General features: G+C 39.8%; 2 protein-coding genes across 2 annotated transcripts in view; one reads left to right on the forward strand and one right to left on the reverse strand.

Moving 5' to 3' along the window:
* The window catches only part of myo1ea (myosin IEa), an 18,478-nt gene extending 13,176 nt beyond the window's left edge, over positions 1 to 5,302 (reverse strand). Inside the window, exons 1-6 of the mRNA XM_010788010.1 lie at positions 5,105 to 5,302; positions 4,921 to 5,001; positions 4,435 to 4,521; positions 4,263 to 4,346; positions 2,932 to 3,099; positions 1,857 to 1,942 (exon numbers count right to left, since the gene is read on the reverse strand). Of these exons, the coding sequence (XP_010786312.1) occupies positions 1,857 to 1,942; positions 2,932 to 3,099; positions 4,263 to 4,346; positions 4,435 to 4,521; positions 4,921 to 5,001; positions 5,105 to 5,230 (632 nt within the window). The 5' untranslated portion in view covers positions 5,231 to 5,302. The remainder of the gene's footprint in view (positions 1 to 1,856; positions 1,943 to 2,931; positions 3,100 to 4,262; positions 4,347 to 4,434; positions 4,522 to 4,920; positions 5,002 to 5,104) is intronic.
* Positions 5,303 to 7,020: 1,718 nt separating this feature from the next.
* Positions 7,021 to 11,016, forward strand: LOC104960069 (unconventional myosin-Ie-like). Its single transcript, XM_010788023.1, has 5 exons — positions 7,021 to 7,131; positions 8,953 to 9,042; positions 10,043 to 10,174; positions 10,467 to 10,601; positions 10,876 to 11,016. Exons 1-5 carry the CDS (start codon positions 7,021 to 7,023, stop codon positions 11,014 to 11,016), a joined length of 609 nt encoding a protein of 202 aa, XP_010786325.1.
* Positions 11,017 to 17,227: the final 6,211 nt, after the last annotated feature.

Here is a 17,227-nt window from a genome sequence, read left to right on the forward strand (position 1 = left end):
TGTCTGTGTTTGAAAGTGTGTGTGTGTGTGTGTGTGTGTGTGTGTGTGTGTGTGTGTGTGTGTGTGTGTGTGTGTGTGTGTGTGTGTGTGTGTGTTTGTGTGTGTGTTCGCAAACTGTGGTGCATTTGTACAAACACCTCTCTGTGGAGCAAATCCCACCAAGGCCACTTCTCCTTAGAGGAATGTAAGCTATTATCTGAGGCTGGGCAGAATTCATGATTGGTTCATTCTGATTGAAATAGGACTTAAACAAAAACAAAAACATTTTTTCAAAAAGGGGCCAATATGAGTTTATGTTTCCTGAGGGTTCCGGTTTATTTGGATTTCAACTAATAACATTTTGGTTTATCCTAAATTCACCCTACAGCTGTGGTGTTTTATAACATCATGACTACACTATGACGTGTTGCTGCTGGTCAGAATGTAGAGGATATTTGTGAAGTTTCCATCTCCTCAGGTTTCTCTAAACTGAAGACAAGGTCATTTGTCCTTTTTCATAGAACTATAGATATACAGCTGTAAAAGAAAGGAATGTGCTTTTACTGAGAAAAAGGTGCATTTAAAACCCTGCAGCTATGAACTGAGCCACATTGTTGCCATTCATGAATTTATTTGCATTTCTTATCCATTTTGATTGGCTCATATGCTTGTGTGTAAGCACGTGTCTTCATTATGGAAAAGAGCTACTCCTTGTTGAGAATGAATGACAACAATGTTTCACTCAAGAGCTATTAAAAATTAACCATGACATCTTGTAGTTTTTCTAGGCAGTTAGTCAGTAAAACCAACACTTTTAACGACTTATGTAAAGGCTACACATTGAAAAGGCTTGCCTTGATTATCTGATAACTGAAAGATGATGTGAAGTTATGATCATAGACACTGATCCTTTTGTGATCCGCACATCTGTCATTCAAGCACCGAATATTTGGCTGCTTTTTTAACTCTGACAGTTTTTTTTCCTTTGAAAACTCAAAGCTCAATGTGGCGACTGTCAGGCCTGACCTAACAGTGACACACACTGCTGCTAAACATCTGATTTATTTCAAAGTGCTTACTGTATGTTGCCGCCTTTGATGTTTATTAGTACAGTATTCTCACAGTGTGATATTTTCATGTTAGTAATTTTTTGAATTCCATCCTCTTTCTGGCTTTCTGCAACACTGGTATTTGTTTGGTTTTAAACTTCTGTCTCACAGAAGAAAAGGATCTGAAGGTTGTGAGTACAAAGAGAGGTCTGCTAATGCCGTGCAGCTGACAATACTGGTCACTCCTTTCTTCTCTCCTCACTCCTGCTGCTCTAAGGAATGAAGACTGCTTCCTTCCTTTTTCCTTTATGTGTGACTTAGCCAAAGCCTTTTATCTATGTGTGTGTGTACTATATATTTGTGTGCCTGCAAGTGTTGTAAAGTGCATGAATATATATTTTCCAGCGCGTGTCTGAATAGGATTTCATATAACCTCCTTTTGTGCCTCACACAATGTGCACACAAAGGGAGCGAGCGTCTGAGGCCTGCAGGGGTTACACAGACAATGCGGGCTACATGCACAGATGGCTACTTTGACACAAAGAAAGCCCAAGAAACCAAAACACAGGGGGGATCAGACTCCCCTATAGAGTCCCGCAGAGAGACTGCACTTGGGAGGCCAGACTGGGAAGACCCTAGAAGCCACATATCTGGAACACAGCCAGACGTGACTCAGGGCAGAGGGCACAACACAACCCGGCCAGCACACTTCTGCGAAACCCTCTTTCAGATGTATTGAATTATAACCATGTGCATCACAATAGAAGGGAGCACTCAAAATGAATCCTCACCACATGTCGGGGCAATGTGCAAAGCAGAGCTACTTACATTTCGCTGCTCTGCATCAGTTCAATGAGGTCATTAAAAAGGACGTCTCGGTTCCTCTCGCAGAAACCCTCTGCATCGTAGGACACCTGGAGGAGAGACACAGAGGCATTTCTGAAGAGTCAAACCATCAAAGAAGACAAGGTTAAACCCCCAGACTAAATGAAAGATGACACTTGTGTGAAATAAAATATTGTAACTAATATTCTGGCTGAAATTAACGGCTTGAATTTTATGGGAGAAGAAAATGAAGGGCTGCCGATCCAAGCTTTACACCTCCCTAGGATAAGCTTCCTTATAAAACCAGCAGCAGTTTTAAAAGTGTATAAATTAAACGGTGTTATTTCTGCTGTACTGTAGCCGGAGACTGGAGGAATGTTTTGAGCCCGGTCATGGGAGCCCCTCAAGTCTTTATGGCACGGCTCATTAAGCCTGCAGCATGTGTGCCAGGCTGAGGCCTTCACACATCTGGAGAATGACACGAGACAACCTCGGCCCAGACCACCAGAATCAAAAATATATGCCGAAAAAACCCTGGTGAGCTGTTATGTATGAGGTGAATAAGGCCGGTTAACATGTAAGTTGTGTTAGACAATGTTACATAAGAGTGTACAGACATAATTGGTAAGAGAGGAGAGAAAAGGTGGTGTTAGCTTAGATGGTAAAAAAGTAGAAGGTCGAAGATGACGACACCGGCTCCAGGATTAAATTACCAGCTGCTTAACTGATATTTATGACAGATCATACAACACCATAAAAATGGCATTTTAATAACTCTCTATTTCCAGAATTTGCTGTCAGGACTGTGTGCTTAACATATTACAGTTATACGATGGCGAAGACAAGTGCATGGAGTTTTCTTTAAACCTTATACTGAGTGTCGTAATCTTTCTGTTTTGTGAATCAACATTTTTCTCTAGCAAGTTTGTAAGAGAATCTTTCACCACATTTCACCAATGTTTTTGTCCAAACCTTTATGAGGGCTGCTTTTCAAAAACCAGTAGTGTGAGTTGTCAGGGTGAGTGGACAAACAGACATACCCTCCCCCCCTGAAAATATATTTCCTGCTCAGACTGACCTTGCCAGCGTAGTGGTGGATGATGAAGCCCTGGTTCCAGCTGTTGAAGTGTTCATGTGTGTTGATCTGCATTCGGAGCTTCTGCAGCATGGTCTGGTCCGCTCCCTCGCCCACCGCATGCATGGTGGCACACACATCGTCCAGGATGCACATGATGCCAGGGGGACTCTGGGGTCACAAGGGGAATATTTTACATTAGTATCAACACTGGCTCTGAAACTCACCAACAAGCAGCAAGCGTGGATTTTATATTTTGCAATTTTATTTATCTGTTAATTCGATCTGTTGAAATAAACACTCTGTATGTGTTATCTGTAGTAAACCTGGATTTCTTTTTTTAAATCTTTTCCTACAACAACAAAAAATCAGCAACATATAATTATCAATCAAAAAATGGTAAAAGCTCAGTTGTTCAAGCTTCTCCACTCTACTGTTTCTTTGTTTTTTATAATATTTAATAGACATATTCGTAAAATACTTATGATGAAAAGGACGGCGCCTGGAAATTGTAATTTTAATTATTTTTAATTGTATGACCAAACCATTGATTATTCGAAATCTTCGAATGATCTTGAAATCTTCATATGAGATGCGTCATGATAACACATAAAGGAGATGTGAAAGCTATAAAGGCTGTCAATGTATAACAGTGGAGCAGCTCTCTCTCTCACTGCCCTACTTGGCTCCATTATGTCCTCAGTTGATCAATGGCCCTCAGTTTGCACAGTGGCCACCGTGTCACTAACTCAGTGAACACAGGCCTCTGGTAAAGTACACATGTAAAGTTGTCACTGGATTAAAGTGGGTCTGGTGTAAAGAGCTGAAGTGTCAGGCACTGATACAGACTCCCGACTCCTCTCACATGGAGGCTTGTTTTAAAGCCCTTGTTGTAAATTTCATGGATTAAACCTCTCAGTGGGACAGATAAATCATGGCACCAAACTAGCAGGCCCTTTCAATTCAGTTTACAATGTGAGGCCAATAAAACTGACAAATGTTCACTATTTAAGTTCGTATTCAATTTTTTAGTGATTGTATTTTGTTGTGTTGTTTTCACCTAAACAACATATCAATAACATCTTGTTTATTAACTCTAAAAAAAGGGGAATATTTAGTCCCGTTTGTTATTTAAAGAGACTACTCACTATCAAATCTTTAAATGTTGATTTGTAAGTGATTGAAAATGTGGTTTGTGTACGTATCAATGATCAGAAACTGCAATTTATAACTATTTATATAATAAGGTTTCTCTACAATCTTGGTCTTGATTAACCAATTCATCTTAAAAGATCTATACAAAAATATATAAATATATATAATGTTGTATTCACTTTGCTCTCGATGAGATCACAGACGATCTTGTTATTGAAGTACTCAATCTGAGTCCATTTGATGCCCTCCTGCACGTACTCCTCCTACAAAAAGAGACATTAGCAGAGTTTAGAGTCGGAATATAAAACATTTAATGAGGCAGTAATAAAAAACAATGTGGAGGAAGTTCACCTGCTCGGCCTTCAGTGTCAGCTCGATGAATATCTGCTGCAGTTTCTCATTCACAAAGTTGATGCAGAACTGTTCAAAGCCATTTTTCTGAGGAGGAGACGACACAGTTAATAACATTGAGAATAATTTAACTGAGTATGAGTACAGGTGTCTTTTAAGTACCTGTACTGGATAATAGGAATCCAGAGCTTTTATTATAACAACAATACAAAAACACTTCCGTTCAGTTAGTCTGATCCTATACACAAGTCCAGGTCTTCTCGTTAAGCAAACAAACCAGTAATCAGATTAGAAAAGCATGAGGAGGTCTGCTGTCTCAATCAGGAGATAGACCTTAATCCAAATACTTTATAGGTTAGTCTTATCCTCTGTGTTTAATCTGTTCAAATGCTCAAAGTTAATACCTGTTCATCTAATTTATGTGTTGCTGCACGTTTAAATTCCACTTATCATGTGCCAGACCGCAAAAAGGCCCAAAACACTTACCTGGAAGATTTCAAATCCGTAAATGTCCAACACTCCGATGTTAAAGTCCTTATGATCTTTCACCATGGCTTTGTTGATGGACTGCAAATAAAAGGTTTGTAGTATTAAAATAAAGCTTTATTATAGGTGATCAAAGCATTGTGACATAAGGACACTCTAAAACCGTTCAATAATGCAATCATACCTCGACCAGGAAGTCAAAGACCCGTGAATGCAGAGCTTTAGACAGGGCGTCCCGTGTGTAGCACGCCTGCTCCACGTTCAGCGTCACGTCGATGGACTCAATTGCGTTTCCCCACTTGCTGTCCATCTTCCTGCTCGTCAGTTTCTCCTTTAGACGGTTCTGGTCAATTCCAAGCAGAAACGCAGGAAAGGCTAGAACTGTTCAAAGACATAGAAGACACAGAGTATAAATAAACGTGTAAATAGATAAAGATGAGAATTATGCTGACCGTATTTGTCTTCTTTGTCAGACTGCTCTGTTAACCAAACACTTACAAAGTGGAATAACTGCATGCTACAGCGCATAACATACATTGTATTTATCAAAAAAAGTGAAAAGTAAAGCAGCATGTTAATCGGTCCTGCTCTAAAACAGAAAAGATAAATGTTTTTCACTTTTTTTGATAAATACAATGTATGTTATGCGCTGTAGCATGCANTGTTCTATGTCCTGTATATATTCATGTTGCACTGTTGGAGGAGCCTAAGCTGTGACTTGAGTTTTTCATTGCCATACCTACACTGTCGCTACTGTGCACATGAAAATAAAGCATTGAATCTTGAAACCTTTTTGTGAGCGCTGACGATGATCTATTTATTTGTTCTATATCTATACATTATATATATATATATATATCTAGTCTTTTAAATTTTTATTGTACAATGCTATGTCTTTTTATGCTGCTGCAACACAAAAATGTCCCCCATTGGGATCCAGGGGGAAAAAGTGGCCCGGGGATTAATTGACAGACAGGCCCACTTAATGCGCGGCATGTATCGGCCGGCCGGCGACGAAAGTATGTTACTTAACAAAAAACCCTATGCATTTTATGTTGTTTTGGACCATTATTCATATAGTAATCACATTACCTGAGCCCTTGAGTTGCCTAGAGCAAAATAGTTACAGCATATATTTATTCATTTGAATGTAAACAGATCATTGATGCAATAACATTTGGACCCAATTTGCCTGACTTGACGCATGGAATGAAACATGGGCGTAGGAAGCATCCTCAATGTGGGTGAGACAATTTAACAGGGGGTGTGGGCAGGTGGTGGACCTCACCTCCTCTAGGGGGACCCGGGGGCATGCTCCCCCAGGAAGATTTGTTTTGAAATGTTGAAGTTAAATGCATCAATCTGGTGCACTTTGAGAGCAAAATTAGGGACTAAATCTATGGATACATCTCTCAACACCCATATGAAACAGAATTGTAAACAGATTTACTTTTTCTTTCAACATTTATTTGAACAGCAAGTGGAGGCAAAAGTGACTGCACCCAAAACAATAAACCTGCTCGCTAACTAGCCTAATCTCAGTAACAGAATGTGGGCAACATGTTCTTCTCCACAGCCGCACGACCTCTGAGTCAGACGTCACTTCCCCCTTTTCTATCCTACTTGTTTATCCATCTGTAAGCAACTGCCAGCTAGGTCTCTCAGTCACTCACTCCTGATCGTTCACTGCAGTGACAGCTGCTACGGGCCTGATGTGTGAAAGTGAAACTATCTAATAGATAGAACATAGATAGCCTATCAAACACCCCTCCAGGGAGTGGCCGGAACACTTACAAATGTGGGCCGGTAGGATTTAGGTAAGCAAAAAAAAAAAAAAAAAGGGAGTGGCCGGAACACTTACAAATGTGGGCCGGTAGGATTTAGGCAAAGAAAAAAAAAAAGTTATTTTAGGCCCTCCGGCCCACGCACAGCACCGGCCCACCGGGAAAACTCCCGGTATTCCCAATGGCCAGTCCGCCCCTGGATCTATAAACGTAACGTTTGAGCATAAAGTCAGGTGTCACATGCTATCAGTTTTTTCATTGGGTGGATTTAAATGTGACTTTAAAAGCTTGGATTGCATGTACTGTACGTGAAAACATGTGCTTAAATGTGTTTTTCAGCGGAGAGAGCGGTGCAGGGAAGACCGTGGCAGCCAAATATATCATGGGCTACATCTCCAAAGTGTCAGGGGGCGGACCCAAAGTACAGGTGAGCTGCTGCTTGTCTTTGAGGACAGTATGTAATAGAGACATTGAGGAGTCTAGATGAAATGACAACTTGGCAGGACTACATTTATTTAAAGGAGTTTATGATTGTCATTATTGATGCTCAATGTTATGTTCTGAAATAATATTCAAATGAAAATATTTAAATCTCATAAAAATTAAGTATAAAGACCTCACAAGAATAAAAAGTACAATCCTGGGAAAAGCATCTTCTCTTTAATATTCACTTGATATGGTTTTTTCTTTTGGAAAAGGTTGGAATGCACAGATGCCTCTTCTATCATTATAACTAGTGTTAACATATATTTGTGACAAAGAGGAAATTCATATGTAGCATTTTCAAATTAAAAGGTAACCTTCTATATACATATCATAATCATCTTTTATCTTTTTTTTGCCCGGGCCAACTTAACGAGTCATTCACAAATTGAGCCAAGTCCTTAACACCACTGCTGACTTGAATGAAAACAAACAACCTGTTGCAGCTTCATTCCTGCACTCATTCCTCTCCTTAGAGCCAGATCTCCTCTTTATTCCCCATTATCAGCCCATCAGCAGCCTCTTATTCTCCCAACCCCCTTCAGCCATCTGGCAGTCCCTCTAACCAGCAGATGTCCTGTTCCTAAGCTCGATAAAGATCTAAAGTTTGATGAGGAAATGCCTGCAAGATGATGGCACTGGGATTTTTATATTTAATCCACTCAGAGCTTCTTCCACCAAGGGACATAAGAAGTCATCCTCAGGCTTTAAATGTATCCGTCGAGCTGACAGACTGACTAAGTCCCATGATGCCAGTTAGTGTAAATGTATACCCTAACCCTAGTTATGAAAATAACTGTCTTGATGTTGTTTGTTTAAACAAATGTGGCCTTTACAGCATACACGCACACACACACTAAAACAAACCCACACACACACACACACACACACACACACACACACACACACACACACACACACACACACACACACACACACACACACACACACACACACACATGTATGTCTCGACCTCTTCCAGCTCCTGTTCAGCATCATTTCTCTTTCACATTTTGTACATATTGTGCGGTATGCTTAGTTCATCACGTGCATTCTTATGCAACCTGTTTATGGTGTGTGTGGGTGTGAGTGCAAGAATACTTTTGAATAGATAAAAACTTCCTGTCAGCAACATGTATGTTCATCTGTCTGAGCATTGTCATCATCACAAAAGCTAATCATATCTATCAATAATGATAATTAATTCAAATGGGACTGTTTTATAGACATATGGACACCATATTCAAAATGTGTCTTCACTTTGAGATGATATCCCTAGGATTCAGTTTGTTCGGAAGCTCCACAAATAAATCAAGTACACATTTTGTCAAACTAGTGTTGGATGACACTCTTCTGCTTTGGAGAAGTAAAATATGATGAATTGGTAAATTAATAACCGTATAGTTCTCCATAAATAAACTCCCAAGGGCAGTGCTTATTTTTTCCTTTCATACAGGACTACATTTAGAAATGCAAACAATTCCAAGAAATAACTTCCATTCAACTTCTGTGTACAATAAAGGAAGTCGGAATAGCTCTGTCTGCTGGACCGTTTTAAAGCTCATGTGTTTCTGACGTACATATGGCTCACAGGAAACATTGTGTGTGTGTGTGTGTGTGTGTGTGTGTGTGTGTGTGTGTGTGTGTGTGTGTGTGTGTGTGTGTGTGTGTGTGTACACGCGCACGTGTGCACGTGCGCGTGTATGGTATCCCTACCTGCTGTCTGTGATGTAGCTAAAGGCTTTTTGCTTCTGTTTCCTTGCAGCATGTCAAAGACATCATCCTGCAGTCCAACCCGTTGCTAGAGGCCTTCGGCAACGCCAAGACCGTGAGGAACAACAACTCCAGCAGATTTGTAAGGCTTTTATTCCTGAGTTTTTCCACTTTTTGTAAGTCAGAATGCCTTGCATTTCAGCTCAATTCATAACTGGTTGGTATTAACCAAAAAAAGCATATGGATATCCATTTCAAAGAGTGTTAACAGGCAACATAAAAAGGTCAGCCTCCCTATTTTGCATGTGTATGTGCCAAACCGGATTTGCAGTGTATGTGAGGTCAACTCTGGGAAACAAACACAAAATTGGAATCACCCACTGCCTGAATATCCTAAACTGTGTTGCTCAGAGATAAATACATGCAGTAGGTAGTACTTACCCCAGAATAATTTGAGGACTCAACTTTTTTGTGGCGCACCTTTGGGTCTAAGCGGAGACTTTTGAAAATAAAGATTTGCAGTAACGGCTTTCCTGTTTAAGTGCATGGGGAAGCAAACCTCATGTGTGTCCTGGTTAACCAGTGCTGTGCTGTAAGGACATATTTTACCGAAAAACATGCATGCAGAGCCACTGAGTTACATCCTGCCCTGCTTACAAAGGATCTGGGTCAATAAGGGCTGAACATTGGAAAAGGCAAAGCTCATTTAAGGACATTTAAGTGTTCAGATTAGCATACAATGCAGCATTGTCTCAGTAGTCGTGATGTTTTCAGATCCAATTTTGTAGAAATTACTTTGGTTTGGCACTCCTGGCCTTAAATCACAGCTCCTAAAGTACTGTCTTTCAATAAATAGTGTGTCTGTTCACTATTAGGCCTGGAACAGATATTATATTACAGGCTTGCCTGGAGAAGAGAGCGAGACAAAAAGAAAGGATCGGATTTTTATACACACACACACACACACACACACACACACACACACACACACACACACACACACACACACAGACACACACACACACAACTATCAACCGTATAACAGCCAGGTGCCAGTATTTCAGACCTTATAGCTCTGGCTTTGAGTTTTATTGCGGCCTACTCCAATACGGGAAAAATAAAAACATGCTTTGATCCATCAGGGGAAATACTTTGAGATCCAGTTCAGTTCCGGTGGAGAGCCAGACGGGGGGAAAATCTCCAACTTTCTCCTGGAGAAGTCACGTGTCGTCATGAGGAATCCTGGAGAGAGGAGTTTCCATATATTCTACCAGGTGAGGCTTATTATTTGTGCTGCGGACACATATGGCTCGTGAAGAGGGTCTGCGAGGGGATTTGAGGACACGTTGGGTTAGACGTGCCATTTGGCTGCAGCAACAGGGTCAATCTGTTTTCACTGGGAATTGGTCCAGGGAAGAGATGGTTAATTTTTACTAGTACAGTTTTCTTCACATGAAAAGTGGAGCACAGTGTATAAATAAAAGCCTGAAAAAGTATTAAAATGATAATACAAACAGACTTTGTGCACAATCTGCCCTCAATACTCTATTTGTTTATGCTTTACAGTTGATAGAAGGAGCCACTGCAGAGCAGAAGGGCACCCTGGGAATCACAAGCTTAGATTACTACACTTACCTCAATCAGTCCGGTTCCTACAAAGTGGACGACATCAACGACAAGAGTGACTTCCAGGAGACCACGGTACGGTCCCTTCTGGCAATAATTTAACACCTTCAGTGGTGTTGTGAGTGTCTATTATTCTCATACCAGCGTTCATGTGACTCCTTCTTTTAACATTCCTCCCTCTCCCTACCAGTTCTCTTTTGTTTTCTTTTCCAATGATCTCCTCCTGGTTTTGTTTACCAGTGAGACCGCAACAGGAGTAATTAGAGGACATGAGCTAGGTGCCAGGGGAGCGAGTAAACCCACACTGAAGACCTAATTTAGCATGATATTTTCCTTTTGCTTTTCCCAGCATGCAATGGATGTGATTGGCATCTCATCGGAGAACAACTCCATGGTGCTTCAGATTGTGGCCGGAGTCCTGCACCTGGGAAATATCACTTTCAAGGAAGCAGGAAACTACGCTGCTGTGGAGAGTGAAGAGTGTAAGTAGGCTCACTATAGGACTGTTGTGCTTAATGTGGCCACATTGGTTTTGTTTATTAGGAAATTAAATGTAATCATCTCTTACAAAAAACTTCTTCTATCGTTTCACTTGTTTCCCTCTCCTTCGAAACTGTAATGTTTTTATACTCAGCCTGAGAGATACAGCTTTTTAAGTTTAAGCCTGGTGGCCATTTTAAAGGAATATAAGGCATTCAAACAAATCGAGTGTCAAGTATCATTATAGATTAACAATACTTAATGTTGACGGTTTTCTTGAGAATTATGTATCTGAAGTTGTACTTAGACATAGCTTTACTTTGAGATTTATGTTAGCATTATTCATGCTAACATTTTCGAAATGACAATGCTAACATGCTTATGGTTAGTTTTCAAAATGTGCAGAAGACAAGAGTACGACCGTGCAAGCGTTTTTTAACTTTGACCTGCGGTGATGCTATAGGAATTCAGTATGGATTCTTCTTCTGGTGATCATGAATGTACAAAAAAATCTTTACACAGTAGCTGAGATATTTCATCATGGACCAAATCGCAGGATGATCAACTTTGCCGTCCCTAGTGTCACACAAAAAAAAAAACCTCATATATAATTATTTGGTTATGAAAGACAATTGTAAAGGGGCTCAGGTTGATTCATAGTAAATGTATTCTTCTCATTACTTTATACTTTTCTTAAACGTCTCTCCTCTCCTCAGTTTCCTGAACTGCCCTTTGGTTGGTTTAGGAGGATTTTTCTCTCCCACCACTTTCACTCCTTACAGTTTTATTGAGAAAAATGTAACTCCCGCCAACTGTCTGGAGTAACCAGGCCATGCTAGATTACCAGAAAATATAAATAACTATTATTAGGTCTGGACTTAAAATGACTTGGAGTAATACTTTTCCAGTCCCCTTCTCTTTTGCCTTCTCTTGCCACATTTTATTCCCATGTATTTTTACACTTTCTTCTTTCTCCTTCCTCCCCATGCTGTGTATATGATGCAGATGAGAGTGCAGTTGCCAGTGTACAAAGCCTTGGTCTGTTCTGTGCAGACGTAACAGCAGCGCTCAATAATCTCTGCTTTCCTGTTCCCTCCAGCCTCACTTACTGTGTGCTTTAGCTGCAGTGTGTTGCACTTATGAAGCTTCAGCAGCCAAGTTCACATGGGCTTGAGTCAGCAGCAAGCGTCAGTGCGTCATCTGTTGTTAAAAGAAATACTGAGACTAATTGTTCTATTCCAGAAAAGTGGAGATTATTATGGGTTAAATGTAACTTGATCCCGACAGTGACGTGCTGTTTTGTAAAAATGTCTATTTTAGGATATTTTGCTTCTCAAAAGGAAAGTTATTTTTGGGTTTGGCATCAGGAGTCATCAGAAAGAAGGTTTGCAGACTTCTCTCCAACTATTACGTCAAAACCTATATATACAGTCGTGGTCACAACAAAACATTACCAGATATTCTGTCTCTGTTTGTAACATTGCCTCTTTTAAGCTGTTGAGTAAAATAATCAAATTAAGATGCTGTTCTTATGGCTGTAACTTTGAACCCTTAGCTTAGCACTAAGAATTACTCAAAGAGGGCACTGACACTGGCAAAATATTCCTTCACACTTTTTATATATATTTTTGTAGGAATCAATCGAGCAAGATTTCACATTACTTTTTTCTAAATATATTTATTAGTGAGCTTTGGAGTTGCTGGTGGTTTGTTATATTTGGATAACAAAATCCAAAGTCATGCTTGCTGTTTCCCCCTTCTTCCCGTCTTATTATTCTTCTCAATAAATTTTTGAAAATAATTAATTATTCGCAAGAATGTAAGAAAAGTCAGTTGTAAAAAGTGCTCTGGCACAGAGACACAGAAAACATTGTCATCTAACTGTTTTCAAGCTGTCAAATATTTGCTTTAGTTCTATATTTCTAAAGTTCATTTTTAATTAAGATCAGTCAATATTGTAGAAATAAAGCATTGAGTGACAGGATTATTGTGTGTGTCACTTCCCATAAAAAGTGACACACTCCCTCCTCTCATAATCCACTTTGACTAACAAATGTCCTTCAGGGAAGCTTGTGCTTATATGAGCATTGTTCCCGTTCTCGATACACAGCCTTTGTAAAAGCCTCTGTATACAATCCATACTTTTTCCTGCGGAACACAAAGAATAGCTTTTCCTCCTGATTGAAGCTGGCGTATGGTCAGTCACACCCTTATGTCCCATAAGGGGAGCTACTGCAGTGGTCTGAAGCATTTACAGACGCTGTGAGTCTGCAAGCCTGAGAGCCATTTCCTTTTCAGGGAAATGAGTCACTGCAATAAGGCAGGGAGGGGCTCTCAGGGGACGATATCAACGCCAGGTCGGGACAAATGCTCTGTGGTGTTCTCCACACTCTTTTTTTCAATAGTTATTCCAAATCTATTCTTCTATTTCACATTCAGCTCCAAATCTGTTCCCTAGTGTCCACAGTTTAGCCACAGAATCGGCTACATTTTGTTGCTTTGTGATAACTTTAATCACAGATTGATAAGAGTAAGTGCAGTGCAAAAAGATTCGTTAATTCGTTATGCTTCTCTCTGCTCTGCAAAGGTTACTTGAAGCTGCCTTTCCAATGGATACAATCCTCCTTTTTGATTTGCATGCTGGTTCTTATGAGAACATTTATCTTTTCTGTTTTAGAGCAGGACCGATTAACATGCTGCTTTACTTTTCACTTTTTTCGATAAATACAATGTACAGGACTGTCTCAGAAAATTAGAATATTGTGATAAAGTTCTTTATTTTCTGTAATGCAATTAAAAAAACAAAAATGTCATACATTCTGGATTCATTACAAATCAACTGAAATATTGCAAGGCTTTTATTATTTTAATATTGCTGATTATGGCATACAGCTTAAGAAAACTCAAAAATCCTATTTCAAAAAATTAGAATAGTTCCTCAGACCAAGTAAAAAAAAAGATTTATAACAGCAAAACACAATCAAACATTTGAAAATGTCCATTAATGCACTCAGTACTTGGTTGGGAATCCTTTTGCACGGATTACTGCATCAATGCGGCGTGGCATGGAGGCAATCAGCCTGTGGCATTGCTGAGGTGTTATGGATGCCCAGGATGCTTCAATAGCGGCCTTTAGCTCATTAGCATTGTTGGGTCTGGTGTCTTTCAGCTTCTTCTTCACAATACCCCACATATTCTCTATGGGGTTCAGGTCAGGGGAATTTGCAGGCCAATNCGCCCATGTTTCATTCCATGCGTCAAGTCAGGCAAATTGGGTCCAAATGTTATTGCATCAATGATCTGTTTACATTCAAATGAATAAATATATGCTGTAACTATTTTGCTCTAGGCAACTCAAGGGCTCAGGTAATGTGATTACTATATGAATAATGGTCCAAAATAACATTAAATGCATAGGTTTTTTTGTTAAAGTGGACCTATCATGCTATATTTGAATAATATAGTGTAGGACTATACCTATATAAGGCATATTTATACTTTTTATTTTTCAAAATACCAAACAGATCATGCATTTTAGCCATTCTTCATTTCGCTCAATGTAACACTGTCTTTTCATGGGCTGATTCTGTGAGAACAGCACCATTTAAAGGCCTGGCATATGTACTACAGCGTCTCAAGCGCTTTCAAACGGCAATGTCCGTGGCTGTCTCCTCCTGATTGGTGGAGTTGGCCCAATAGCCGTAGCGCCACTTCTGTGACGTCATAGAAGTGTTCAAATCTGGATCAGTCTGTATCAGATCCGTTGCAGCCCCTTTTTAAGAGATTTGGGTATGGAGGAAAATATGAGAGGGTTGTGTTTTCTGACACCTGGAACACCGGGGACACATATTCATGTATAAAAGACGTAGAAAAGTGCATTTTGCATGATAGGTCCCCTTTAAGTAACATACTTTCGTCGCCGGCCGGCCGATACATGCCGCGCTTTAAGTGGGCCTGTCTGTCAATTAATCCCCGGGCCACTTTTTCCTCCCAGTCCGCCCCTGATTCAGACAGACCTAGTTGGACACCATTCATTCATGCTTACTTTGTTTTTGTGTTCATAATAACATTTTCAAAAGCTCAAGGTAAATATATTGCTGATAAGCTGTCAGTGATTTGTTTATGTAATGTGTTTGTTCTGAACACACAGCAACAAACAGGATAGAGCTACTGGATGTGGTGAAACATTGTCATAAGTATATATGAGGTTACCTTTGGATCCCATGTGCCATCAATCAACAAAGTAAATGACCATATTAATTATTAACATGTTAAAATCCTGCTCTATATGAAGTCACAACTACTGATCTTATTCATAATGTTTTAAAGGCTGTACAAACATTATGTTTAAGACAGTTAAGACTAATTGAAATTAAATAATGTGCAGTTTTATGTATGTGTTGGTGTGTGTGTCTGCATTTTGTGTCCACCTAAGTTAAGATGACTTATCAGATAGTGTAACCCTGTTAAAGAAACCAGAGAGCTCCTGCTTTCATTTGTACATTTCATTGTTAAAACAAAATGTGTGTTTCAACTAGAATCCACATTTCAGCTCAGAGGCTAAATGCGTGTTAGCCGCTGCACATCTGGTCAGATGAATGCAACAAGGACATTAATCCTGTTTTGTCATATTCACAGATTTTTCCCTCATTTGTCTCTCCCTCTCCCGACACTTGTCTATTTTTCTCCTTGCCTTTCACTTGTGTCATACTTATTTTTGACATATGTGGTTTGGCAGTGGATGACAGTGGCGTCTGTTTTTTTCTTTCTGTGCCTTAAAGGAGAGTAAGGTTGGTAATGCCTCTGTGAGAAACACAGCTGCAGACTGTTAAAGGTTGCCAGAGGAAGTCATGGGAGCCACTCTATTACACAGCAGCCTCTATATGATTGTAACCCTCCCCCTATATTCACCTCCTTGTTTCTCCCAAATCTTTTGGCATTGTCTGGGTTCACTCAATGCACACTTACTGTTCAACTCACAACAAGAAAACCAATATGCTGAGTTTTTCTTTTTAATGTCAGAATAACCTCAAGAGCTCCTCTGAAAGCATTGTTTTCTCCTCATGAAAGTTTTTTCTCTGATGAGCTATTTCCAACACAAGCAGCAGCGGGAGTCTTAGTCCCATTTCGAGCCCCCAAAATGGGCGAGACTCATTTCTGTGGTGCTGAAATGCAGAAGGCATTGTTAACTTCCGCAGTGATTTATTAACCAAACAAGGACATGAGGGAAACAATGAGATGCAGAGGCATGGAGGTTAAAGCCTTACATTTCATAAATCATTACTGTCATCAGCTATGAGAAGGATGAGCATTCAAGATCTTGTTTTGGTGGTTTTAAATCTAATAAGGCCATTTCTCAAATAACTTGTTGCATGTACAGTATGTTCAAGTAGACTGAATTCGTATGTGATAATGCAACAGCATTGAATTCCCAGGGTCTCACAAAAGTCAACGTGTGATTGAGTTCAAGCAACAGGAGCCTGCACTCATCTGTTTTAGGACCAACTATAACAGTGAAAAATACACAGATGTTGTTAAAAAATCTGAAACTTGAAATGACATAAATCAAAGAAAAGACAAAGAAAGGGATTAATTGCCTTCTGCAAACATGTGAATCTATAATTGTGGTTTTGTTATTAAACCTTTTTCTTTTTTTATTACAGAAGAATTGATGAAAGCAAGTGAGCAGATTGTATGAAAAATATTAAAATGGTAAAGATATGGTATAAGTTAAACCAGCAGCAGTAAGACGTTTAACTTGGTCGAATACAATCCCTGAACTGTTGAGCGACATACTTCAAAGCAGCAGCATCAATTGTCCATTTAGACTAAAATAATTCATCCGCTGCCCTCAGTTCCTTGGAGAGGAAGGAGAGAAACACTGAACTGGTTTAGGACATCATGTGCAGCAGCTGTGGGGAACACTGCACTGGTGATTCAGCAAGGCCTCTGGACAAAAGACTGAATCAACAGTAGTAGATAAAAGTAGTAGATAACATCAGCTACATGTGAAGCAAGTCACGGCATCAGCTGTCTCTGAATCAAAGCTATCGATTAGAGTCAGTGGACAATTAAAGGTGGATTAAGGCGTGCAGCTTGTCATTAGAAAATGAATCCTGCTAAACTGACAGCCAACATTAAATACATCTGCCTTTCATTAAGTTTGGTTGAAAGAACCCTTTAGGTGACATGCTGTGTGAAAAACTGACAGTTAAGTCTAC

This window comes from Notothenia coriiceps, unplaced genomic scaffold (genome assembly GCF_000735185.1).
Source record: "Notothenia coriiceps isolate Sejong01 unplaced genomic scaffold, NC01 NC01_scaffold00031495, whole genome shotgun sequence".
Classification (NCBI taxonomy): Eukaryota; Metazoa; Chordata; class Actinopteri; order Perciformes; family Nototheniidae; genus Notothenia; species Notothenia coriiceps.